General features: G+C 35.2%; 13 protein-coding genes across 13 annotated transcripts; 8 read left to right on the forward strand and 5 right to left on the reverse strand. All coding sequences in view use genetic code 12, as the record gives it.

Annotated features, from left to right (window-relative positions):
- Positions 1 to 266: 266 nt before the first annotated feature.
- DEHA2D11418g (DEHA2D11418p) lies at positions 267 to 4292 on the forward strand (the record flags this gene model as incomplete). The annotated part of the gene is made up of 1 exon (XM_002770255.1): positions 267 to 4292. One exon carries the CDS (start codon positions 267 to 269, stop codon positions 4290 to 4292), a length of 4026 nt encoding a protein of 1341 aa, XP_002770301.1.
- Positions 4293 to 4556: 264 nt separating this feature from the next.
- Positions 4557 to 4976, reverse strand: DEHA2D11440g (DEHA2D11440p; the record flags this gene model as incomplete). The annotated part of the gene is made up of 1 exon (XM_458964.1): positions 4557 to 4976. The coding sequence occupies one exon, from the start codon at positions 4974 to 4976 to the stop codon at positions 4557 to 4559; it is 420 nt and encodes a 139-aa protein (XP_458964.1).
- A 325-nt stretch (positions 4977 to 5301) lies between these two features.
- On the forward strand, positions 5302 to 5754 carry DEHA2D11462g (DEHA2D11462p; the record flags this gene model as incomplete). The annotated part of the gene is made up of 1 exon (XM_458965.1): positions 5302 to 5754. The coding sequence occupies one exon, from the start codon at positions 5302 to 5304 to the stop codon at positions 5752 to 5754; it is 453 nt and encodes a 150-aa protein (XP_458965.1).
- An 899-nt stretch (positions 5755 to 6653) lies between these two features.
- On the forward strand, positions 6654 to 6782 carry DEHA2D11484g (DEHA2D11484p; the record flags this gene model as incomplete). The annotated part of the gene is made up of 1 exon (XM_458966.1): positions 6654 to 6782. One exon carries the CDS (start codon positions 6654 to 6656, stop codon positions 6780 to 6782), a length of 129 nt encoding a protein of 42 aa, XP_458966.1.
- A 653-nt stretch (positions 6783 to 7435) lies between these two features.
- Positions 7436 to 8368, forward strand: DEHA2D11506g (DEHA2D11506p; the record flags this gene model as incomplete). The annotated part of the gene is made up of 1 exon (XM_458967.1): positions 7436 to 8368. The coding sequence occupies one exon, from the start codon at positions 7436 to 7438 to the stop codon at positions 8366 to 8368; it is 933 nt and encodes a 310-aa protein (XP_458967.2).
- A 243-nt stretch (positions 8369 to 8611) lies between these two features.
- On the forward strand, positions 8612 to 11383 carry DEHA2D11528g (DEHA2D11528p; the record flags this gene model as incomplete). Its single annotated transcript, XM_458968.1, has 1 exon — positions 8612 to 11383. One exon carries the CDS (start codon positions 8612 to 8614, stop codon positions 11381 to 11383), a length of 2772 nt encoding a protein of 923 aa, XP_458968.2.
- Positions 11384 to 11981: 598 nt separating this feature from the next.
- DEHA2D11550g (DEHA2D11550p) lies at positions 11982 to 12968 on the forward strand (the record flags this gene model as incomplete). Its single annotated transcript, XM_458969.1, has 1 exon — positions 11982 to 12968. The coding sequence occupies one exon, from the start codon at positions 11982 to 11984 to the stop codon at positions 12966 to 12968; it is 987 nt and encodes a 328-aa protein (XP_458969.2).
- A 1615-nt stretch (positions 12969 to 14583) lies between these two features.
- On the forward strand, positions 14584 to 16116 carry DEHA2D11572g (DEHA2D11572p; the record flags this gene model as incomplete). The annotated part of the gene is made up of 1 exon (XM_458970.1): positions 14584 to 16116. The coding sequence occupies one exon, from the start codon at positions 14584 to 14586 to the stop codon at positions 16114 to 16116; it is 1533 nt and encodes a 510-aa protein (XP_458970.2).
- Positions 16117 to 16423: 307 nt separating this feature from the next.
- DEHA2D11594g (DEHA2D11594p) lies at positions 16424 to 17794 on the forward strand (the record flags this gene model as incomplete). Its single annotated transcript, XM_458971.1, has 1 exon — positions 16424 to 17794. The coding sequence occupies one exon, from the start codon at positions 16424 to 16426 to the stop codon at positions 17792 to 17794; it is 1371 nt and encodes a 456-aa protein (XP_458971.2).
- Positions 17795 to 17853: 59 nt separating this feature from the next.
- Positions 17854 to 19935, reverse strand: DEHA2D11616g (DEHA2D11616p; the record flags this gene model as incomplete). The annotated part of the gene is made up of 1 exon (XM_458972.1): positions 17854 to 19935. One exon carries the CDS (start codon positions 19933 to 19935, stop codon positions 17854 to 17856), a length of 2082 nt encoding a protein of 693 aa, XP_458972.2.
- A 481-nt stretch (positions 19936 to 20416) lies between these two features.
- On the reverse strand, positions 20417 to 20917 carry DEHA2D11638g (DEHA2D11638p; the record flags this gene model as incomplete). The annotated part of the gene is made up of 1 exon (XM_458973.1): positions 20417 to 20917. The coding sequence occupies one exon, from the start codon at positions 20915 to 20917 to the stop codon at positions 20417 to 20419; it is 501 nt and encodes a 166-aa protein (XP_458973.1).
- Positions 20918 to 21248: 331 nt separating this feature from the next.
- DEHA2D11660g (DEHA2D11660p) lies at positions 21249 to 21965 on the reverse strand (the record flags this gene model as incomplete). Its single annotated transcript, XM_458974.1, has 2 exons — positions 21249 to 21817; positions 21872 to 21965. 2 exons carry the CDS (start codon positions 21963 to 21965, stop codon positions 21249 to 21251), a joined length of 663 nt encoding a protein of 220 aa, XP_458974.1.
- A 284-nt stretch (positions 21966 to 22249) lies between these two features.
- DEHA2D11682g (DEHA2D11682p) lies at positions 22250 to 25438 on the reverse strand (the record flags this gene model as incomplete). Its single annotated transcript, XM_458975.1, has 1 exon — positions 22250 to 25438. The coding sequence occupies one exon, from the start codon at positions 25436 to 25438 to the stop codon at positions 22250 to 22252; it is 3189 nt and encodes a 1062-aa protein (XP_458975.2).
- Positions 25439 to 27291: the final 1853 nt, after the last annotated feature.

Here is a 27291-nt window from a genome sequence, read left to right on the forward strand (position 1 = left end):
TGACAGTCCTAAGCTATTCCCTCATAACCCACTGAGAATACCTAGGATTGCATTCTATGTAGAGCATAGTAGTTGTAAGCTATCATAGATGTAAATATTGGGTCGTGCGAACTCTTGAATTTTGATGGCTACCAAATCTCAACAGTCCATTGAAATATGTACTAGTTTATATTATCATTCGTCATTGAATTCAACGGGTTTCATTGTGCTTCATACTCTGATTAGATTGTATCTTAATTGCTGTCATTTCAAAACGTATTTGAAAAATGTCAGCGTTTGGAGGTAATTCAAACATGAGTAACTCCAATCTGGATCCACCTAGGAATAATCAGAAGCATGCCAACGGATATGGAGATCCTAGGAGGAATGGCAACATAATGACCAAAAAGAAATATACAAAACCCAACGGACCATTCAATAATAATGGTAATGTAAATAATAATACTAATAACAAGAGAATGGGTAGCAACCAAGATAAAAAGAGAAACAATGCATATATTCATAATAAGAAAGGAGGAAATAGAGTAGCTTCAAATAAACAAGAATCGAACTCTTTGACTCAATCTGATCCATTAGATATACCGATGAAGGTAATTCCTCGCCAAAAACCAGATATGGTTCAGCAATATACGCCTGGTGAGATTAATTCAACTGGTGGCTTGATTCTCAATCCAGAGCAGTTTGGTTTTCAACGAAATCACAAGACCATATCACCACGTCCTATTCCCAAGTATCTTCTACATCAACCACGGTTATTAGTAACGCCCATTTTTTCACAGGATGCATGGGACAAGCAAAATCAGGCGAAGATGCTCTCGATGGAAGAGCAAAATAGCGGTACTGATTATCAAGGTTTATATGAAGAGTTTCAGAGAATGAGAGAAACAGAAAGAAAACAGATGGAGACCTTAGGATTAGTTGATGCAGAAAATATCAGTAAAGATTTAACTGATGCTATTTCCTTTCAAGGTTCATGCTTGGACATGTGCCCGATTTTTGAAAGAGTAAGAAGAGCTTTAGAGAAAAACGTTAAGGCTTTAGAAAAAGATCCCAATACTAATAAAATTTCAAGGACCAGAGCAATTAAAGCTTTTTCAAGGCCTGCTGCTGGCCAGCCTCCACCATTACCTTCTGAGGTTAGACCACCGCATATATTAAAACAGACACTAGATTATTTAATTGAAAATATCGTACCACAATTACCGGAGGCCCACTCATTTGTTTGGGATAGAACAAGATCTATTAGACAAGATTTCACATATCAAAATTTCTTTGGTCCTGAGGCAATTGATTGTAACGAAAGAATTGTCAGGATTCACTTAGTTTCATTGCATATTATGGCTGGCAGTGATGTCGAATATTCACAGCAACAAGAATTGGAACAATTTAATAAGGCATTACAAACATTGGTTGAAATATACCAAGATGTCAGAAATCATGGGGGGAGGGCCCCTAACGAAGCAGAGTTTAGATCGTATTATTTATTAAGTCATTTAAGGGACCCTGAATTAGAACGAGAGATTCAAGAATTACCTAGCGATATATTGGAGAATAGACAAGTCCAATTGGCGTTAATGTTTAGGAATATGGTATCTCAAAATAATATAGTTGAAAGAGGATATAATAATTCTATTGGAGCATTGAATTTATTCCTGGAATTTTTTAAAATTGTTTACAGTCATGAGACACCATTTCTTATGTCATGCTTACTAGAAACTCAATTCAATGAAATTAGATTCTATGCATTAAAGTCGATGTCTAGATGTTACCATACCAGGGGTAAAGCCTATTCGGCTGAATCGTTACAGAACTTTTTAGGTTTTGATTCTTTAGAGAAATTAATCAAATTTGTGCAGTATTATGAAATTGACATATTATACGATAATGGGATTGCGTTGGTAGATTTATTTAATAAAGATAAATTGGAAACTAAGTATAAGTTGAATTCTGTTCATGAAAAACCTAAGCTAGCACCGCCATATTCCACTCAAATTGATTTGAATATCCAAGGCAAAAGTTTAATTTCATTTATTAACTGTGGTGAATCACCGTATAATTTGGGGCTTAAACAACCAGAACAATTGAAAGTTATTGAATTACCAAACGTAAATGATCCAATACCAAAGAAACCTATTCAGCCCAATTTAACCGGGTCTGCTTCCAACAATAATCAGTTTGCTAGCATGGATAAAGACCCAAAATCGTTATCGTTAACCGATTTCTTAAGCTCGTCGTCAAACAATAATAATGTGAACAAACCTGTGTTTCTGCAAACTTCTAATGTTCAAGCGAAAACTGAACCGTTGCCCAAGGATTTCGCAGCACCTCAAATCTCGTTTGGCACGAATAATAACCAAATCTCTGATATGAACGTTAAGCCTTCATTTGTATTCAATGCCCCAAATACTAAACCTGAACAGATACAGCAAACTCCTTCACCGTCTGCATTTACTTTTGGCTCATCCGCGAGCTCAAAAGCTTTACCATCATCTAACAATAAATTCACTAATTCTTTTGCATTTAACAAGGACATTTCATCAGGAACCACCCCTAATTTCGGTGGAAATAATACTCCACAAATAATTGAAACCAAGACAATAACTAAGCCTATAATTCCAAAGGTAACGGAAACTCCTGTTACTTCAATTACCCCAATACCAATTAAAACTTCCAAGCCTATGCCTAAAAGGCTTGTTGATTCACCGCAGTTCCCTCGTGCATTAAACGAGGTGTATTTTGAAATTCTACAAAATACAATTAATTCCGAACTTCATAGATTATTGCCCAAATTGATTAGAGCTGAAAATTCTTGTCAAGAACGTACTAAAGTAATTAAATCATTAAGTAATGAATTATATCAAGCATTTATGTCGGAGATTATCTATAAAACTACATTGGAAGTTAAAGCAGACAGTTTTCAAAGAACTTCGCTTAAATTAAAAACTATAAAAAAATTGATAAAAATAGGATCTAGTCTCAAAACAAAACATGAGTTGAAGCGTAAAAAAATCGATGAATTACATGAAACTACATTCAACAATCTCAGTAAAAAGAGAAAATCTTCCAGTACGAGCTTGAAATCGTTGACGTCGTCTTCGTCGAGTAAGAAAAGACACGTATGGGATGGAGATGTCAGTGTTGATTATATAGATGAAAAGCAAAATGAAATAAGGCAACTCTGGAAGCCTATTGATTTAAAACAGTTCATTGAACGTTGTTCCAGAAATTTGAAGATGAGCATCGAAATGAAAGAAATTGAACTCAAATTCTTACTAATAGTCGAAGATTGGTCATCGCCGTATTCGAAATGGTTAAACACTAAATTATCGTTGAAAATAAATAAAGAAAAATTGATATATGAAAACATTGTTACAAATAACAAATTGGTAATTAATTTTACTAGTTTACCGAATAATGATTACTTGAATAAAGATTTCTTTACAAATACATCTTTTGTATTGTTTGAGTGTGGTTTTGTCAATGAATCTCAAGTTACGAAATTTGGTACAATTCAAGATAAGTTAAAGAGAGATCAGCATGTGATTAACAAGATTATAAGTTTGGGTAACAAGTATAGTTATTATAAGATGCAGATTTTAGTTGTATTTTGGGACATAGAACAATCTAAATTAACTTCAGACGAAGTGTCCGATATATTGAATATCTCAACACACCTTAAGAATGAAAGCGTTTTCGATATAACCTTATGTGACATGACAGCAAACGAAACAAGTATAAATGAAGTTTTGCTTAATGCGTTTTCAAAATGTAGTTCCAACTTCAAAGGCGAACTCACTAAAAGGGGACTCAGAAAGAAGGAACGGATTACTAAGGTCAAGGATGCTAATCATCCCCAGTCACTTGTAAAGAAAAAGAACATCACGGACGACACTTTCAGAGCAGCGGAAAATGAAGCTTTGAACAAGGCAAAATTGAGTAAAAAATATCAATATTTATCTAAGCATCTAGGATCAAACACCTCGCTCACCAATTCATCTAATAACTCAAATAGCACATTCATGACTGCTAACAACATTACGATTCCGAACCTAGCATACCCTATGAATTCTACATTCTTAAATTTGAACACCACTGGCAATAACACAACCATGAACAATGGTAATGAGTCAATATTGACCGGCTTCGGTAATGGGGTTCTACAGGAGAGCACCCCGTTCAGTTCTCCTAAGGCAAAACCTTTTACCGAGCCAAATGTACAAAATATTCCTAGGAAGCTCCAGCAATTGCGTGATTTAACAGCAGGAATCAAGGCAAGGTATAAAAAGAAATAATCAAAATCACACGATAGAACGATATCGGTTGCAACTGTGTGCAATCTACATTCTGTAATAATAGTTACTGTACAATAGCATAATATAAAATAGTGTAATAATATAACATTGTATAAACTAACAAACATAACGTAATAAATTAATTAATATGTAAGTGTCTTACCAAACAAAGACCGTATCTGTATAAACCTAACCCCCAATATCGAATGACGAAAATAACCGATGCAAAAAAAAATGAATAACTCATAGGATCAAAATCTTGTCCTATCTCGGAGTCATATTGACCAACCATTTCCGATAGTTCGATTGTATCAATTCATTACTATTTATGATAGAATTATCGGTATTTTCTTCTGACTCACCTTTTCCAAGCATTTCCAATGCATAATTGGGTAATATGGTGTTTCTAGGTTGGCTTTCATTTATTAAGTCGTAGTTACCGCTATTGTTGCCTATCGCATAATTATGTCCGGTGCAGGCCTCATTGGGTTCGTGGTGAGTCTGGCAAAACCAGCACTCGTACAATAAGTGATCTTCCATCTCGGAAGCCACGCTTAATGGAGATCCCACTGGACTCTCGAAGTAGATACTGTTATCTATATCCTGATCACGACATTCATCACAACAGTAAAGTGATCCTGCTATGACTGGATTTCCATGTGCCATGCAATAATCTTGAAACATCTCTAGTATAATGTATTATAATGTAGTGTAAGTAAGTATTAGTATAGGGTAATTATACAAATATCTTCAATAATATATAATAATAATGATTGAAGAATGAACTGAAGTATGTTTAAAACATGGGACTTATTGTCTATTTATATTTTGCAGCTGAAAAATTGTGGTTCACTTGTATAGCGGATTGTGAAAATGACTCAAATAAAAAAATTCTCGGTGAATCACCACTATTATTATAGTGGTTATACAATAAAGCACGTAAAATCCACACTATATATACTTTAGTGGTTATTTTTGTGGAACACAGTTTTTTTTTTATTCAGCCAAGATGACTATTCATTCATTTTTCATCTTTGATAGGCATTGCAATTGCATCTACAACCGAGAATATTCCCACGAGGCAAACGATAATGGCACCATAAATAAGAATAATCAGTCGGATGGGGCCAAGTTGCTATTTGGGATGCTATATTCGTTGAAAAATATGGCATCGAAGCTAGGAGACGGTGATATGAACAACTTGTTGAAGTCGTTCAGTACGTCGAAGTACAGAACGCATTTCTTGGAGTCGGCCACGGGGTTGAAGTTTGTGATTATCTCGGACACATCGATAGATAACCTCCAAAACGTGTTGTGGGAGTTGTACTCGAACTACTACTTGAAAAACATCACGTTTAACAGTTTGAGTGCGGTTGATTTCAAAGAGGAGGAGAAAATCAGCAATAATAACTTTATTGTGGAAACAGACAAGTTCTTGCAGTCATTGGCAGTTTTCCAGTGAAGCCACGCTGGTTTCGGTGGTGTCGGTGTGTTGTGGGAACTGAATAGGAACTATTTGGTCGATTGACTCGACGGATGGTGACTTTTGGCCACATGGAGCCACACTTCACAAAGTCCCAGAATAAATACTGACCGTGATTCACGCTAAGTCACGGTCATTGCCTGTGTGTACAATAACGTAGCAATGGTCTAGCAACACCTGGGGATCGTGGTTGATGGAAACTAGTGTCTTCTACACAATTTGGTTGGTTTAATGGTTGTTCCGTGATTTGTCCTACAGAGGGTACAAGCTTAGGCTTTCCTGGGCCTATATTGGATAGCTATAGCCCTCCACTACAAAATAGTGACACCTATGTATTGCATCTGCCATCTCGATACTCCAAAACTCGTGGTATGAAGTTAGAATCCACCCTGGAAATCGAAAATGAAAACGAATTATTTAGTTCTCTCGAGCTATAAACTGTATAGTAGTATATTTAAGCATATATTTATAGCTACACGACATATTGATTTGTATGAAGGCATACATAGATAAAAATCTTTTGACGCTTGGGCATCTCCGTACACTTAACAATTCTAGGTACAGCTTTAACCAGACAATGAATAAGGGACTAACGATATGTTCTATATCTAACTATCTGATTATCATGCATGTACTTTTCTAGTGAAGACAGTAATTCTGTCACTATAACCTAATAGTCAATGTATGAGGGTCAATGCAGAATTACATGCTAGGGTGCAGAATATCAATAACCAATCCTTTTTTGGATATCCACCTACTAAGGATGTAAAAGAGGTGAGCGAAAGCCCTCTTTGAAGAGACCAGCGTCCAATAATAATGTGTTCGTGTGAATAAACCATGTGCTTTGATGTCTGCCTGTTTATATAACCAACGCATTAATGGAAAGAGAATTCAGCGAGATGCGTAGTGATGAATTCAAAGAGATTGCTACACTTCATACTGTTCTTGAACAACAGATTTGGATATGTTATTTCCGCCCCATTCTTATTGATTTCGTGATGCTATAAACAGAGAACATGGTACCCAGTGACTTTGCCCGAGAATTAGGAACATTCGATCGACTTTACTGTGACCTAGGTAGTATGGACAACTATTTGGCAATCTACCAATTTCTTCACCTCCGCTGGATCAGCAAAGAATAACCAGGTCGTATAACGTACATCTGGCTATAATTGAGTCTGTTACAGACAAATAATAGCCCGGAATTGCGTGGCATATGCATCAAGAAAAGGTTGCAATTCTTTCGCACGAGGATTTAGGGAATTGAATTAACAAAGCTCAGAAACTTGGGACTGCAAAAAAACCAACGAGGCAAAAAGAATAGACACCCAGAGTGAATTGTGGATGACAAAAGGACTATAGACTACTAATGATCAAGAAACTGTTGTATGGCATTTACTTTTCATAATAAAATCTAGGCAGAAGTCCGCACCGCTACATGCGCCGCTATCGCCGCTATCACCGCCCCATTGCCTTCTTACATTTGGCGAAGAACTAACTGAATCCTAGTTTAAATTGAATTAATTTTAGCTTCTTATGAATAAACTATGAGTTTAATTGTTACATTAGTAACATAGGACTAATAGTAAAATTAAGATTATTCAAATTGTCAACTGTAATATTGCTTTCTGTTCGTACTCCTCAAAGTATTTAAGATATAATGGAACAGCCTGAGTTAGAAACTGATGGATATTCAAAGGGTAATTGGAAACCTTATCCTTATTCCCCTTCTTTTGAAGCTGCTATAGTATTCGTCGCATTATTTGGACTAGCAACCATATACCTAATATATCAGGTCCTCAAGGCCTTATCTAGGAATGAGACTAATAAAAGAGATAAGCGTTTCTTATGGATGATGGTTCCATTTATTTTAGGTGGATCACTTGAAACGTTCGGCTATACTGCTAGAGTTGTTTTAAGTTTTGATATTACAAATATTAGGCCTTATATTGCCCAAAAACTTCTTTTATTATTCGCTTCGCCATTATACGCTGTTACGTTGTATATGTCGCTAGGACTGTTAGTAGAACTTTTGGAATGTCAGAAGATTTCCTTCATGCCAATAAAACTTTTAATAATGATATTTGTCATAGGAGATCTATTTTCTTTTCTTGTACAACTTGCTGGTGGTGTTATTGTAGCATCTGGAACAATACGTACCGGCCAGTATATAATTAATAGTGGGTTAATTGTACAAACACTTTTCCTCGGCCTCTTCATGATTGTTGCATTAACCTTTTACCATAGAGCTGTTAAGTATCCAAATGAGTACATCATGATTATGAGAAATATCCCTTCACAATTTAATAATTGGAATTCAATTTTTATAGCAATTTTGGCCTGCTCCACATTACTACTTACCAGATGTATATCCAGGTTAATTGAAGCTGTTCAGGGTGAACGTGGATATTTAATCTCTCATGAAATTTTTCTCTATAGCTTAGATGCATCCCTCATGTTCATCAATATGATTGTGTTCATGTCACAAGATATTGGAAAATATTGTCTTATTTTTCAGACCTATTTGCCTTATGTCGATAGAAGTGAGGATTTGAATACAACCATCGTTCATAAGAACTACTTATTCTACTAATAATTCATACATAAATAATAAAGCTTTAAAGAAACCATGACAATATAAATGATATATAGCTAAATCGTAAATTTATTTTTAATGTATTTATAGTGACATAGTATTTTTGTTAGAAAAGAACAATTTAATTCATATTGTGCGATCAAAATATATTTTAAAAATTTCACTGGCTTTATTAATTCTTTTGCAAACGGTTCAGACTTCCTTCAAATTATCACTACTACGGACTTTAGAAATGATAATATGTCCACTGTAAATACAAGAAAAAGATGCCGGCCAGTTCTAGTTTGTAATAATTGTCATAAAAAGAAAAAGAGATGCGATCGTAATCTTCCATGTGCTAACTGTATTAAGTTAAATATTGATGATACTTGTTCTTATGACAGTCAAAAAGAGGATGTGCTGGAAAGAAAGAAGTTGAGTCCTTTTGAATCAACAGAATACATAGAGAAACAAACGGTACCCTTTGAATCATCAGTGAACCATAAAATTGAAAGACTAAGTAACAAGATCAATGAGCTAGAGGCCTCGATAACTATAGCCACATTACACAGTGATAAAGCCTCCAATAATCACATAGGCGATAAATTTAAAATTGGAAACCGAAATAGCTCTCTAACCAAATTGAAAGCATCAAAATATACTCCTGACTCATCAAATTCATTTTTATTTATAGGGACAAACCCGGTTGAAGAAGGCGAACATATAATCAATTTTCTTGCTACATTTCATGGGACTTCTAATGGCATTGTAAATGCGCAAGTTTCTCCTCTTGGGCCTTTGCGTTTTCTTGTCCTTCTGAGACAAGATCCCTGTGGAAACATGACTAGGAAATTTTTACTAGCGCATTCACTGAAGACATCAACATCGGGAGGTACAAAGGACCAAATTCTATGTTCACCAAATGAAGAACTAGAACAAAAGTCACGTAATTTTTACGGTACCAGTTACATTAAAAGGATAAAAAAACAACCTTCAATAGCTGATACTGCGGAAATGAAGAATGCTATATCGAACTTTAGTCTTAAGTTAGGAGTATGCATTTTTTCAGGAGAGAAATTATGTAATTATAGCTGTTTATCGGACCAAATAAAGCACGCTTTACCGAATAGAGAAATACTTAGTTTACTTGTTGATAGGTTTTTTGATTCTTTGTATCCATTTTTCCCAGTATTAGATGAACAAAGCTTTAAATCCGACGTTTCTGGAATCATTGGTGGTGATATTGACAACCATTTCCACGAGATTATTGATATTATTAAGTTGGAAAATTTAAAAGATCTAGCCACTTCAGCAACTTTATTAATCGTTTTAAGATTAAGTTATTTATCTTTGTTTAGTAATAATGTGCAGATGAATGAATTTAGGTTGAACTCGAAAGAAGGTACAGGAGATTGTCCTAAAATGAAATTCCTATTGAACAACCCTATCCCATTGGAAACATTGAATGTAGCTGAGTTATGCATTAGCGAATTCGAATGGATTAAGAAACCAAGTTTGGAAGTTTTTCAAGCATTGGCCATGATTCAGATTTATAGAACAAACGCTCCAGAGGAGGATACATTTAGAAGATTTGAATCTGCGATTAGTGTTGGGAATTTATATCAGATGGCCAAGACGTTGATTTTGAATCGGGATCCAGATTGTCTTCTGTATATTTATGAAAAAAAAATGGATGAAGGAACAAAGATGTTAAAGCGAAGATTATGGTACTATTTAATAATTGCGGACATTGAAGATTCAATAGTTTATGGCACCCCTATTTATACAACAGAACAGGATTTTGATACAAAGCCTCCATTTATTCCACAAGATGCCCAAACAAATTTTTATGAGGGTAGAGAACGCTCGCTTATTTCGAGTATTAATAGTCTACATCCCGTTATCATGGTCGTTCATACGATCCTTGAAATGATATACAAAGTTAAGTCGGATATGAATATTTCGATTTTAGCTAAATATTTATCTAATCTTGAGATTTTGGTGCAAGATATCCTTGGAACTTTCAATGATTATCTTATTATCGATAATAAATACAAATGCAAAACTTTGAAGATACAAAAATTTCGATTGTACATGTATTGTAAGATAATGTTGCTGTATATTTACTATGCCTTTTATTTGTATTATGAGGAAAAGGAGAACATTCACTTGAGTTTATTTTACTTAAAGAAACTGATCGCCATTATTTTCTGCGAAATGGCAGGTGTTTCTAAGGAATTTTTATACATGGCTGATACATATTTCGGATCAGCATTTGCATTGACTGTTACACCTATTCTTCAAGTTTTTAATAGAATGGAAGCTGTGCTATTTCAATTTCAAATTAGATTAAATTGCACACAAAGATTGGTAAAAAACAATTCACTTGCCAAGGAGGCACTTGGTTCAGTTCAAGATGATTCGTATATTCAGCGTTTAAATAATTTACGTCATCTTTTTAAAGCTTTTGAGACTCCAAATGGCGATTTTATTTCAACTTTGAGTAGCCGCTACTACTTTTCGTGGAGAGTAAAATCTCTCCTGAAAGGACCAAATATACTTTTTGATGGTGTCATAAGTATTCTAGATGAATCAACTACTAATAGCGCAGCTCTAAGATATTCGTTAATTGAGTTGTGTGATCTAGAAAGTTTATTAAGTGTTTGTCTTAGCATGAAAACTCAGACCAATCTTGCCCAGCTAAAAAATACAAATCTTGACGACACAGTTAGTAATGATATTAATCGGGGATTATCTGAATCAGAAAGGTGCATATTGAATGACATGCAAGTTGATAGATTGTGGAAGGTACTAGATCTATACCGAGAAGAGTTGAATGATACTACATCACAAAATTGCTTTTCCAGGATTGGAAAGAAAGGACCCTCTGTTGATAAAAACTTTTCGTTGGCCCAAGGTTCTGACGCAATAGCTAACATTGACATTGATTCTCTCCATGGATACACAATTTATAAAGACTTCTCATTCGATGATTTTTTTTTTGATGCCAATCTTACTACAAGTTTTGACTAAAAAAGCAAATAGAAGCAAATGTTTAGTTGCAATCGTACGTTATGCTCGATCCCTTAAAGATGTATGGCCCGATGTGAACAACAAGTAAAAATAATATTGAAGATAGACCACTAAGCACGTCTTTAATTATAGAAAATCGAGGAGACCAAATATCTAGTTTTTTACGTAAATCCTATATGATCTCTATAAATTAGATGCAAGATTAGAATTTGGTTGCATATCGAAACTCTCCACCATCCCTTTTTAAAAAGATCCACAATATACACCCTTCAGATCAGTACTTTGTGGATCTATATATAATCACTTTGTTCGTTGATTTAATGCGATATCATATTATACACGATTACCAATAGAGAGGCTTGAATTAGTTGTGTAGCTCATATATGTAGGTATTTTTAGAGTGATGAGCCTGCACACAAAAGTCATAAAGGCTTCTTTTACAGCTTCGCTTTGTTCTTCGATCTGCCTATCGCCGCTCCGCTCCGCTCTCTTGATAAAGCCGCTATTAATATATCTATATATATGCAAATGAAAAGAGAATTGAATGTGAATCAATTTTACTTTAAAAGAAATTGTCTAACAGGTGTCAAAACTAAGTATGGCAGAAAATCAAACAACTAGCTCATGGAGGGGTTTTACAAAAGATACCTGGAGGGCTTATCCATATACTCCATCTTTTGAAGCTGCAATAATATTCAGTGCATTTTTTGGGTTGGCAACTATATTCCAAATTATTCAGATATTTAATGCTATTCTACAAAAAGACACAACTAGAAAACGTGTATTGTATATTTTTCTTCCGTTTTTTCTAGGAGGGATTTTTGAAACACTTGGTTACATTGCTCGAGTATTTTTAAGCTTGGATGTAACTAAATTTGGACCCTACATCATACAAATGTTCCTATTATTATTAGGACCTGTATTATTTGCTGCTACATTATACATGTCTTTGGGAAGACTAATTGAACGTATGCATGGTCAAGAATATTCTATCATTTCATTAAAGTACTCGACGAAAATATTTGTTAAGGTGATGTTATCTCTTTCTTTTATTGCCCAACTTGCTGGTGTTGGTATTTTAGCTGGTGGTACTCCAGGTACAGGTAAGAAAATAGTTGTTGGAGGGTTAATTGTTCAATTAGTTACTTTCAGTATGTTTATCATAGTGGGATTAGTATTCTATTACAAACTCACCAAGTATCCAAGTGAAATTGCAACTACAACTAGACGCTATCCCTCAAAATTCAATAATTGGAATTCTATACTAATCGTTCTTTTTTTCTGTTCGGTATCGATATTTGTAAGATCTATTTACAGGTTGATCGAGTACACTCAAGGAGATGATGGATATTTGATGTTTCATGAACCTTTTCTTTATTGTTTTGATGCAGCTCTTATGTTTTTGAATATGTTTCTCTTTCTTTCTCAAGATATCGGAAAATATTATATTACGATCGGTACCGTCAAACTTGATGCATCTCGAATTGAGGTATGCGAGCTGTCAGGGACGCTAGCCCTGCAGTTAAGCGCACTCCCATATAAAAATTTAAGACTTGGGAGGGCCCTGATGTCTACTCCTAACTGAGACAAATAATCAGAACGTTATTTCTTCGAGACATATTCTATTTTTAAAGAAGCATATATTTTATCCATTTTTACTGAAAATATAAATACAAGATCAAACTCTACAGCCTGGTGATAAATGTTCACCCCATACAAAAAAGTAAAATTGTTCTGTTTTTCAGAGTCCCATGACTTCATAATACTATTAAATCAAAACATCAGATGAGAATCATCAACCAGCTCGGAGTAGTCAAGTATCTCTTTGACAGGCAGAGATCTTTGTCGATTGTGTACACGGTCGGTACCACATGTTGGCAAAGGTGCGAACTATTTCGCATTATCGTTGGCTAGAAGTAGGGAGGTCTTCAACATCGACAAAAGTGAATCTGTAATATTTAGTTATAGTGTGATCGGAATGGGGGTTTCATATAGTTTTGATTTAGTATAACTATTAATTTCTTTATCCAGTTTACAAATATTAATATGATATATGTAATTCGAATTTTACTATATAATGTTATATTTAATATTTTGTTTTAATTTTTTAGTTACTGTGCTTGCAGCATGTTTTGTGAGTGAAATATAAATTTAATACCATTCCGAGCCTAAAATTGCTTGACATGAACACATTATTAGTTATCAAGTCCAATTATCATTATTCTTTGTAACGGTACTAAATAGATTGTAGGTTGATAGACGGAATACTCGAATTGGTCGCAGAAGATAGGAATACGGTAATTAAAACTGTGAGACTTTAGATATTTATAATGAATAGTCTACTAGGTACACTAAATTATATAAATATATGATAGAAGCATGTATACAGCCTATACACTATAAAACATTATTCCAAAAGTTATGAATCATTACTTATGATACAGTGTAAAACAGATGATAAAATTCTTACTTCAAAATCCTCGATAATAATTTGTGTAGAGCGGTTTAGGTGCAATCATTAATACTGACACAGCTTTTTTATACTCACTGTTCTCTTAAGAGTCATACATGAAGATACTGACCATGATCCACGGTAAGTCACGATCATTGCCTGTGTGTACAATAACGTAGCAATGGTCTAGCAACACCTGGGGATCGTGGTTGATGGAAACTAGTGTCTTCTACACAATTTGGTTGGTTTAATGGTTGTTCCGTGATTTGTCCTACAGAGGGTACAAGCCTAGGCTTTCCTGGGCCTATATTGGATAGCTCTATCCCTCCACTACAAAATAGTGACACCTATGTATTGCATCTGCCATCTCGATACTCCAAAACTCGTGGTATGAAGTTAGAATCCACCCTGGAAATCGAAAATGAAAACGAATTATTTAGTTCTCTCGAGCTATAAACTGTATAGTAGTATATTTAAGCATATATTTTTATAGCTACACGACATATTGATTTGTATGAAGGCATACATAGATAAAAAATCTTTTGACGCTCGGACATCTCCATACATTTGACTTTATTGATTGGCATCGCACGGCACATATTTTTATACTTACTGTTATCGAAGGTATTAAGAGTCATAACTAAAGAGGCTTCTTTTTACATACATATAAAGGCGTGATTGCAGGCAATTATTATACTGATAGATACTGTTTACATAGAACCTACTAAAATTAATAGAGACGCATAAAATGGATCCCCGACCAATTTATTTCAAGACAACCTTACATGAAATTTTGTTCGTATTTGTCATATGTATGGCACAACTCTTAGCCCAAGGAGGTATAACCATGTCGTTAACGCCCATGAATATAATCCTCGATTCGTTTGCGGAGAATTCGGATTCAATAGAGGGTTCAGAGAGGGTTTGGTTTATGGGTTCATTTGCGCTAACTGTGGGTACATTCATATTAATTTCGGGTAGATTAGGTGATTTATTTGGATTGAAACAAATGCTATTGGTCGGCTGGGCATGGGTTGTAGTCTGGGCAATAGTCACAGGGCTTTCTTATTATAGCCATTCAATCATATTTTTCATAATCTGCAGAGCGTTCCAGGGAATAGGATTTGCACTTATATTACCTTGTGCTTTGGGAATATTAGGTAATATTTACCCAATAGGTGATAGAAAGAACTTGGCATTTGGTTGTGTTGGTGCATCTGGACCAGTTGGTGCCACATTTGGAGCTATATTTGCAGCAATACTTGCCGAGTTAGCATGGTGGCCATGGGTGTTTTGGATATTGGCCATAGTTGCCTGCTTGTTGGGTATAACATCGTTTTTCATCATTCCAAATAATATTTCAAACGTGAATAGTGAGCTTGATACAAGAGAAAAATTAAAGAGAATGGATATATTAGGTTCTACTTTTGGTATAGTCAGTTTGGTGATATTCAATTTTGTGTGGAATCAAGGGCCTGTAGAAGGTTGGGATACACCCTACATTATCGTGCTTTTAATTATATCATCAATTGGAATTATATCTTTTTTCTACATTGAGTTAAAAGTTGCCGAATATCCATTATTACCAAAGTCAATCTTCAATTTTAAAATTGGCCTTTTATTGCTGTGTATCAGCTTTGGCTGGGGCTCCTTTGGTATATGGCAATATTACTACTGGAGTATCGTATTAAACTTGAGACAATACACGCCAATTGCAGCTGGTTTGACCTACATCCCATTTTTTGTGTTGGGTATTATTGCAGCACTTTCTGTTTCCGTCTTGATTTCCAAAATAAAACCTTCATACATTATTTGTTTTGCCTCAGTATCCTTCATGTGTGGGTGCATTATGTTATCCATTATGCCTGTTGATCAATCATACTTTCAAATCTCTATGGGCCAGATGTTTTTGTTAGCGTGGGGAATGGATCTAAGCTATCCTGCGGCGGCCTTGATTCTATCGGATTTCTTGCCTCTCCATCATCAAGGAATGGCAGGTTCGTTGGTATCAACCGTAGTTAATTATTCTGTTTCCTTGTTTCTAGGAATTGCAAGTACTGTGGAAATACAAACGATGCAGCATCATCATAATACGCTAAAAAGTTATAGAGCCGCGATCTACATGGGCATTGGCGTGGCCTTCCTCGGAGTTTTATTTGCTATTATTTTTATAGTAGCTCAACATACTAAAAACGATCCCGATCCTGAGATTACGGTTGTTAAAGAGCCTTCAATCACAGATGTTGACTCGAAAGAAATAAAAGTACCACTCGATATATAGCTTAATTTTGCAATAATATACTTACTGAATTTGTACCTGGCGTGCGCGTATCAATATGATTTTGGATTGAAAATTAATCCTATACCGACCATAAGCATAGTTAGAAATACATCAATCAATCTAACATAAGGTACATTTGTATAGCGCTAGGAGGTGTATAAGAAGGTTTTTTGTAAATATTATTACACCTGTACATTCAACCTAAATTAAAGGTTTAAATTATTCGTTGATATTAGGTTATTAATATATTATTGAAAGAAGTAAGGCATATATAAAATAAAGGTAACCAACTTAGATTCATATTAAGATGTCGTCTACGTCTACGCCCGCCGAAGCGTTGACTTCAAAGTCTAGTAAGAGAGTGGAATTGGAGACGCTTATACGAGAATTTCAGACTAAACTTGGGTCTGACTGGGATAAATATCACGAATCGTTGAGTTTGTTTTTGGTTGGAAAACTATCACGTCCCGAATTAATACATAACATCACGCCAATTCTTAAAAATGGATTAAGAAAGTATCATAACAAGTTGTTGCTTTTGAATTTTTCAAATTCGTTGAAGGATGGACCTTTAGACCTTCAAAGTGAATTTGCATCCTTCTGGAATAAGAAAGCAAATAAAACTAAAAACATTAGATCAAGTCAATATGAAAAATTCAAGCAAAATATTATGGGTTTACCGGTTAAGGAGAGAAGAAGAATCAAGAATATCACTAGAGAAAGCGGTAAAAAGGGTAAATTAAACGCATCAATAACGTTAACAAGACATGCCTTACTACCAAAGATCCCAATGATTCAGGATACAGCACAACAACAATTACAGGTTAATAATTTAGTGCAATGGCAGCAGGATGTAGTAAATGGTATTAATACCCCGATTGCAACCGAAAACTATGAGATTCCTGATTATGATAATTTATCAAGGCGTATACTAATGACAATGAGAGAGTATGGATTGACTGGAGGATTAAGTACCGAAGTCCTTGAAATGGTACTACTTGGACTAGATGCCCATTTAAAGAATATTATTGAAAGTGCTATTGATGTTACGAGGTATAGAGAGAATAAGTATACAACTAATGATTTTATATCCACGACTCTAAACTCTATGCAACCTTTTAATTCTAATGAGAATGTCAAGAAAAGAAAGGCTGATAGTGAGATGGACAATGAAAAGAAACGTAAGGTAACATTGAATATTAATGATTTATTCGATACATTTGAAATGTTCCCACATTTAATTGAACCATCAGGTCCAAAATTAAGATTATCCAATATAATGCTACAGAATGATGATATGGTATCTACAGATTACGATTATGAATTACCGCCTAGGTTGGAGCCAGTCGTTGAACCAATTGCAAACGGTATACTAAAAAAGGAAACGCCTGTAAACAAATCTAATGGTTCCTTACATATTGAATCAAAAGAAAACGAAAATAAACCGGATACAAAACCTCTGCATGTCATTAAATCTGATACAAATATGGATAAGGCCGATGGATCTTCTGCGCTGCAAAAAGAAGGATCTCAACAATCGAAAGAAGTGACAAACAATTCACAACAACCGACAACACAGACGCAGACGACATCTCAGAAGCTACCATTACCTGATGTTCATGCTGGAACGACTGATGAATTGAAATGGATGTTACATGACCTCATTTCTACGATGTAATCTACTACTATTTATACATTTAATCATATAGAATATCAATTAATTATACATGATATATTTCAACTTTTCCGTTTATAGGGTGAATCAGTAGAGTACATAATCTCCAAATTTTTCAAAAAATGCCCTATTTCAGTTTCCGGTACAGCATCAAGAACAGACATATGTAAACATTTGCTTTGTAAGTAAGCGTAATTTAGTAGAAGTACTAAATCTTCTGATATTATAGAACCAGACACAATTGGGGTATGTAATAATTCATATTGCCTAGATGACTTTATATTTGTGATATCTAATAACATAATATTAGATTCAAAACTTTTTAATAAACGGGAATTAATGGCATCAACATTTATTATGTATGCGATACCTTCTACCCCTTCTGGTATCAGTAAGCTTTTTATAACTTTTCCTAGACTTGATGCATCATCAAGTGACATTTTCTGGCTAGATATTTGACTAAGACTGTAATCGCTCTGATCAAAATTTCTTAGATTTAAGGGACTCGAAGAATTCAACATATCAGATGAATTCTGACCGACTGCAACACACTTTAAATAGTAATTGAACTCCCATGATTTCTCTCGAAATTTTTCTGACTTTTCAACAATACTTTTATAACTTGAGGTAATGGAGTCAACAATAAGGTTATTTGTCACATTACCAGAAAATATTACAGAACAGTTAGATCCCAAAATTGAACTGTTTATAAGTGCTCTAAATTCGTCGAAGATATCGCCGTTCGACGCATCAGAACTAAAGCATTTGTTGAACTTGAAAAATTGGTTCTCAAATTGGATTTCTTGTTCACTATTAAAACTTATATTATGTGGTACTTTTGTGTAAACCCGTATCTTCCCTTTATAATCCATTATTGAATTTTCAATAATCCTCCTTTGTTGGTTGTGTTTCTTGATTTTATCGTATGCTTTTTCATAAATCATCTGAGATTTAGCTAAGCTTTCATCCCATTCTTTGTTTTTCGATTCCAAGTCAATTAAAGCACATTCCTCTATATGTAAATCTGATAATAATGACGATCTCATAGCAGAAAAGTTATTCATGTTCGATTCAAGTGTACTTATGGAATCTCTTACAGAATTATTCTCATTCTCCTTTAACAGAATTTGATTTTTTTTCTCTGCTACCTTTCCTGATATCTTTTCGTATTCCGACTGTTTGTCTTGATAAATAGCGGTCAACTTATCAGCCTCTTCAATTTTAGCCAGCAAGTATTTCTCTAGCTGCTTTTCGAGTTCGCTAGTTTCACTTTTTAGCGTTTGTATTTTTCTGGATTTTGTTTCTTCGAGTTGGTTTTGAAGCTGTTCGATCTTGGAATTCAAACTATGTATTTCTTCTATCGCTCCCTTATCCTTATAAGATTTTGCCTTCGCCAATTCATCCTGTAATTGGAATTTAATTTCATTGTATTCTGTTGTGAGCTTGTTCGATAAGTCCTTTATTTGAACGTTGATAAGCTGTTCTTTATGCAATACATTCTTCATAACCGAATCCTCCATGAACTCAAATTTCTTCTTCTGCGAGTTTATTGTCAGTTTTAAATCTAATAATCTATGGTTGAGCTTTTTCAGAGATCTTTTTAGGTCCAATAACTCATATTCCAACTCGTCAACCTTCGACGCTGATTGCTTGACTTGAGCATCCAACTCATGGTTAATTTCACTTTGCCTTGTTATATCTCTTGTAAATGACTGCTCAACATTGCTCAACCTGGTTCGTAGCGTTGGCTTGGTACCGTATGTAACATCTGGTTGTGGTTTCTTGGATAAGTTCTGATTTATACCTATAAGCTTGTTGATATGTTGAAAGTTCAAGTCAGACTTTGTTGGATTGGCCGGAGCAGGAATGTTACTAGATTTTCTGTTTTTTTCTGCAATGTTCTTCAACGCAAACAGGGAAGCTGCAGGCGCTGGTGGTATATGAGTTTTGAATGTATGTGTCTCAATATCAGATGGTAAATCAATTCTAGCCATATCGAAGTCTAGTGAATGTCTCTTATTGTCAGCCCTTTTCTTAGGTGGGTTCGAGTATGTATTGTTTATATCACTCAATACACGTTTCTTCTGTGGTGACCGTTGATCATATAGTTCATCCTGGTAGTCAGGAGGAGGTGCTTTAGACATCGTATTCGAATCACAAACAATCTTGAAACAATTACGATTTTTGAATAAGATTTATTTCACAAACAAAATAAATATTCTGTAGTATGAAGAGCTTTTGATTCAAAACACCCTGTATTACCTTTTCTAACGTTCGTCTAGTCCTAAGAATATGAATGTGTAAAGAAGATTTGGATCATCTAAAGGTAAACTTATTATCGAAATGTAAACATTTGCACGTGAGCATTCTTTCCCTACAGACTATTCAACTACAACATGGGTCTAACGATATTAGCATGTAATATGGCAGATATAAAGTATGTACAGGTATATTATGACCAATATTTATAACCAAAATATCTCTTGATAAATTGCAGGCAATTAAAGAGCCGTAAGATTGTATTAATGTAAAATGAAATTTTTCAAAACGACTTCAATAGGTATTGGGGTGGTGCAAGGGAGTCAAGTAAGCAACAGATTAATGGGAGAATTAAATAATGAACGTCTAGTTAAAGTCCTTGTTTTGTAAATTACGGGTCATTGCTGGTAACGCTACCCTTATACCGTCGATTTCCTTGCTCATCTTAATCTGGCATCCCAATCTGGAAGTTTCGGTTAAGCCAAAGGCCAAGTCTAACATATCATTTTCATCATCATCCGGCTCTGGAATTTCATCATAAAATTCAGGATCAACAATAACATGGCAAGTGGAGCAGGCACAAGAACCTCCACAAGCACCCTCCATGTCCAAATTGTGAGCTTGGGCAATATCTAAAACATTATCACCCTCTGCTACCTCGAAAGATAATTGTTCTCCGTCTTTAGTTATGAATGTAATATGGAGCTCTTCACCTGGGTTTGGTTTATGGAGATGGCCGTGGAATTTTGGAACGGTTTGATGAAATTGTTTGTACAAGTTCAAAGGAGTCACAACGGTTGGAGAGCGACAGTTGTTTTGCAAAGTCTTTGGGATACAACGACTTGATCTGAGTATGCTTCTGAACATCTTCCAGTATATAGTTATGTGATTATGCGTTAGGGTGCTGTGAATGCTTTTAATATTGATTACTCATGGTCAAATTTTTTTTTTCAGTCTCAATCTCACCGGGCCCGATAGTCATCGATCGAAACTCAATAGTCAACCTCCACCAACGGGTACTTACTCACAACAATATAAATTACCAATATTCATACGTATATTATGATTTATGAATGGTTTAATAAATGTACAATAATGTTTAAGAATCAAAAACAGAGGAGAAATGAATAAAAAGGTGTATATACTGTGATACTTAGGAGAAAATGCCTAACAAAATGTTGAAAGTACCATTACATTATTACCAAAATTTACTTGCAAGTACTAAAAATATTAATAAAATCAACACTGCAATAATAGCATAGCTTATAAATTTATTTGCAGTTAATCTTCTGCTCATTGACTTCAAAGTTTTAATTGACTTGTCGACATATCCATCCGCCGTCATTAAGGTGTTTCTGGATCCCGTAATTTGCTCTCTCTGGGATCTTAAATCGTTAAGAATGTTACCCCCAATATTTTCTGTTTCGAGAGCTATTCGTTGACTGTCTCTCAATCTCTCGGACGTTCTTTCAAGCGAAGAATTGTTATTCAACAACTGCTTACGTTGAGAATCGTGTATATCATCATGCGAGTCATCGTCTGTGTATCTGTTTCCAAATAACTCGTATTTATCTTGGTCGTCCAACAATTTCTTTAGTCTATCTTTACTATCCTCCACCTGCGATTTATACTGACGTATCTTCGTGTTATACGTTGATCTTTGATTGGAGGGTAAGTTTTGCACTTCTATACTCATTTGATCCAATACCTCTAAGCATTCATCCGTTGCCGTCTCAATGGCCCTTAAAAACTGCTTACGTTCATCTTCTGTTCGTTAGTAAATCCGTCGCTGCTTCGCCGCCACTAGTAAGCTATACATACTTCCATCTGCTGACGATATTTGAGCTAATTTGGACTTGGCTTCTTGTAACGCCAATTGCAAATCAGATTCATAAGTGGCGAATAATTCTGACATAGCTACTAATTGATAGATTCTGTTTGAACTGTATTGGCTTCATCCTTCCTTAATCTAAGAATTCGATATTAGCCTTTTTGGCTGATTATGTAATCTGGCCCATAATACATTACAGTCCTTCCATTCATAATATCCTTTCATAGAGTCAATTCTACACTTCTTTCAGTGAAAAATAAGAATTATAGATTTATAAATATATATAGTACTTAACAATAAAATATAGTAATAAAAAAACAAGAATTATAATATAAAATAACAAGTTATTCAAATTAAGAAAAATACGATTAGTTTCTGGTCTCGAATTCATCACCAGAAACCTCATCATCGCTCATCTTATACTTCTTGAATGCAGCCTTGATCTGGCCCAAGAAGTTTTCGTTGGTTTCCGATTCATTGGCTGATCCTCTTGATAATGTTGGGCCCAATTCTGATAACTGCTCCTTGATTTGATCTTGATTCACATTTGAACTAGTCAATGGAATATTCTTCATCATGTTCATCTTAGCCTGATTTTCTTCCTCTTCGTCATCCAAATCTAACGAATTGATAGTCATGTTAAGCAATGATTTACTCGAACGTCTTCTCATTAACTTTCCTGGGAATGGGCCTGCTTTCGGACGATATTGTTCAATATTATTCAAAGAGTCTTCGCTAGAAGTCTTTTCGGTGTTCTCGCTGTTATTCAAGAAGACAGAAGATCTTGGGGTCCTTGGAGTTCTTGGAGTTTTAGGTAATCTACATGAAGAACCATTATCATGGATCCATTTTGCAACCAAAGCAGTCCATCCACATTGATGACTAGCACCTAATCCTCTACCAGTGTCACCATCAAAATATTCATAGAATGGGAAATAATCTTTGAACAATGGATCTTTGTTCAACAATTCATTGCCACCATTACAGGCTTTACTGTCTGTCTCGTCAGGAACAAACAAATGCATCAAACGATGTTGAATTTCTTGGGCGCATTGAGCCAAATTCAAATATTCACCAGATCCCTTTGGACATTCAACCTTTAAATCAGTACCATAATATAAATAGAATCTCTGCAATGCTTCAACAAGTAAGAAATTAACAGGGAACCAAATTGGTCCTCTCCAATTTGAATTACCTCCAAACATACCTGAATCGGATTCACCCAGCAAATACTTGACCACATACTTTTCACCATTAACATCCATTTCAAATGGATTCTTTTCGTGATATTTCGATAACGATCTAATACCATATGGCGACAAAAATTCATCTTCATCTAACATTCTTTCTAAAATAGAAACTAACCTATCCTTATCCACTAAAGATAATAACAACCTTTCACCTACACCACGATATTCCATGGATGCAATGTTTCTTTCAGCAACGGACTTTCTATTTTCAATAAACCAGTCTAATCTCTTTCTGAATGATGGGAATTTGTCCAATAGTTCTGGTTCTAATGTTAAAGAGGCATATAACGGAATTAAACCAACCAAAGATCTTACAGGTAATGATTGAGAGTGGTTACCATAACTAATAGCATCATAATAAAATTTATCATTATCATCCCATAAAGATCTTTCAGTGGCTTCTGATTCACCTTTTGCAGCTCCTCTATAAGTCATAGCGTCGGCAATTAATAAGAAATGTTCAAAAAACTTTGAGGCAATATTTTCATAAACAGGTCTCGTCTTAGCCAATTCTAAAGCAATATTCAACATTTGCAACGAAAAAAACGCCATCCAACCAGTTGAATCAGCTTGCTCTAAATTACCACCCGTTGGCAAAGGTTCAGATCTATTGAAAATACCAATATTATCCAAACCTAAGAACCCACCAGCAAAAACATTATTTCCGTCAGAATCTTTCCTGTTCACCCACCAAGTGAAATTAAGTAACAACTTTTGGAAAACAGCTTCTAAAAAGTCCAAATCTTCAGTACCATACATCTTTTTCTCAATTTTGAAAATCCTATAAGTGGACCATGCATGTACTGGAGGATTAACATCAGAGAAGTTCCACTCGTAAGCAGGAACTTGACCATTTGGATGCATATACCATTCTCTGGTTAATAAATCAAGTTGCTTCTTGGCAAATTCTGGATCAATCATTGCCAAAGGAACACAGTGGAAAGCAGTATCCCAAGCAGCAAAGAATGGATATTCCCACTTGTCAGGCAAGGACAAAATGTCGTCAATAAATAAATGCTTCCAGTCCTTATTTCTTCCATTGGCCCTGTTGGTAGGTGGTTTAGGTGTATTAGGGTCACCTCTTGACCAGTAGTTGTGAACAAAGTAATAAAATTGTTTGGTCCATAATAAACCAGCAAATGCTTGTCTTTGTACTTGTCTCAAGTCATCACTCATTGGCAATGGAGATACCTTCCAATAGAAAGCGTCAGCTTCATCTTGACGTCTTGCAAGAGTCTGGTCGAATTCTAATTCATCAATCTCACCACCTTGTTTAGATAGCTTATAACGGATAGTAACATAATCTCCCGCAGGGACACCTCCATTCTCGTTAAACGAAAACCAGGCACAAGCTTTAGTACCAGTTCTTTCAGGGTTAACAGCTTCCTTTTCATCGTGAATAATTAAATCATGGAAAGCATCTTTAACATATTTAACTTTGTTCTCTTGATCATACAAACGTTTGGTATTGGTTTCATTCTCCGTGAACAACAAAACTGGTTCGACATCAGGAGAACTATCCGTTATACCTGGGGCAGGTGCAAATACCAAATTACGTTTACCGAATTTAGCATGGTCAACTTCAATGGTGCAGTCTCCTTTAGCATTTAAATTTGGTTTTAGCTTTTTAGATTCTTCAGTACCCCAAGACCACGTATTTCTCAATAAAACATGGGGCATAATATGCAATGGAGCAGCCTGGTCACTTCTGTTGTAGGCAGTAATACGGAACAATAATTCTTCTGGATCATCATCACTCTTACCCATTTCAAAAACCACATCAAAGTACTTGTTATCGTCAAAAATACCCGTATCGGTGATTTCGTATTCATGTTCTTCCCTTGATCTCTTGCCATTCTCTTCAATCAAATGTTCATACGGAAACTTGCTTTGAGGATACTTGTACAAGTATTTCATATACGAATGCGAAGGGGTATTATCAAGATAGTAATACAAGTCCTTAACATCTTCACCGTGGTTTCCCTGCGAATTGGTAACCCCAAATGCCTTTTCTTTTAAGATATCATCTTGTTCATTCCACAACGACATGGACAAACAGATCAATTGATGGGTATCTGCAACCCCAGCCAACCCGTCTTCACCCCAACGATAAGTTCTAGATCTGGAATGTTCGAAAGGAAAGTCTGACCAAGCATCACCATCGTGAGAGTAATCCTCTCTGACAGTTGCCCATTGTCTTTCTCCCAAATATGGTCCCCAATGCTTCCAATATTTAGTTCTCTTCTTATTCTCCTGTAACCTAATTTCCTCAGTAGTTAATTCATGTTTCGTCGATTCGCCCGTCATTTTTCAACTAAGTTTATTTTTGATATATTCCCTTAATTTCTATTCAGAACTGAGTTGAAATTTCGAAATAAGAAAATATACTTTACGGTTTTGCTATGTATTTTCTTCATAGAATTGACTCCATTTAAGTAGCGCATTGCCCTTGCTGTTCAATTCTCGCATTTTCCGTAAATGTGCGCCAAATTTCATCCTTGCTTATATAAAAATTGCCCAAAGACCTACCGTTTTGTTTACTCGCGGACTAATTATAGTGTTTTGCAGGGCATCTTGAAATTCATTTGGTCCGTTAGTTCCTTGTGTGGTCTATACATGGCTATTTTTAAGTATTTGTTTTGACAGGCTTCAAATAAGCTTTAGTTTATCGGAGCAATGCGCCCCAGAAATCTTCGGCAGTATTTTGCAACTATTTAAAGAAGGGTAAACTTGTACTTGTACAAGGCATAATGGGAGTAATTGCATACTTAGGACCTCAGATAATTAGGATATATGTATAAAATTGAGTTGACAGTAGAGACAGTCTTAGAAAAGTATAGAGTCTGAAGCAGTACATATTCGATGTTCGCATGGAAATGTTGATCATATATTTGTAGGTCCTAGTATCGTTCAAATGTGCACTACAAAGCAGTAAACTAGATGGTTTCAGGTAAGATTAATGAATCATAGATATAGTTCAGCAGAATAAGGTCAAAAGTCTAAGAAAAAAGTAATATGGGTTTCATGCAAGCAATCAAAACCATACTGTGAGAATTATGTCCGCCTGAAAAATTCGCGTAATTCTACCACTAAACCAACCCAACATTAACCATGGAAATTAGCTGCAAATATCTTAGAGAACTGACTATTCTTTAAAGGAGTATGCTAACATCATTCGGAGATGTCCACAAGCAGGGGCTTTTAGATTTCGGCAAACTATTTTCTATGTAGACTGAATCTTAAACCGAAGAATAATGGCTTGTCAGCGACCAAAGTACTTTTTATCTAGTTCTACGAAATATATGTAAACGCAACGTTAAATTCGAATGATATATATCCTCCAGTCTCACCGAATTGTTGAGAAGTTACTCTTGGTAAATATTTGGTTCATTGCTAACAGGGTGGAAAATATGCCGTATGCAAATGCAAAGGCACCGCCAGTATCAATAAGCCCGGTCGAATGGCCGTTGAAATCAATAGCATTGTAGCTTATTGAAGAGCCTCCTGTAAGCAGAATATTCCGTCGAGAAATTCGAGTAAATGGAAACTTTGTACCTAATAATCGATAAAAAGTTAAATATGATAGGTTCAAATGCGTAGGAATAGCAAATTCCAACGATAAGAATAAGACACCAACCAAATCTTGGAAATTAGCAAGCTTGTACCAAGTAGCTTGTTCCAAAAGTGCTGAAGAGCAGAACCTAGCAAGTTATTTGGGATAGCAAATAATACTAAAATGAAGCCGTGGAATTTCTTAACGACAAATTTTTTGAAGTAAGTCTCCAATGAAACCTTTTTCCCTTCAGCATCCCACAAGAGTCAGACCTAATTCCATAGAAAATGCTATATCTAAGGTACATGGAGCAAGATTTTCCGAGAGGAGGTATTGTGGCTATTGTGACCATACGGCTGCAAACCCGAATACTAACTATTTCAGGCTCTATGCATTTCCTGATTCAATATTTCCCATTATAACAGTAACTCCTAGTGAAACAAGCAATAATATAATTAATATCATTCCAGCCAACCCAACTTAACAAGTTGAAAAAGTTTCTATCGATATGCTCAAGTTAACGTCAATAAAAGATGTCTTCTTTCTTGATTAGTTGATTCATTCGAATCCCTTTCAATTAACTGAAATTTCCTTTCTCAACCCTATT

The sequence above is a fragment of the Debaryomyces hansenii genome (genome assembly GCF_000006445.2).
Source record: "Debaryomyces hansenii CBS767 chromosome A complete sequence".
Taxonomy (NCBI): Eukaryota; Fungi; Ascomycota; class Pichiomycetes; order Serinales; family Debaryomycetaceae; genus Debaryomyces; species Debaryomyces hansenii.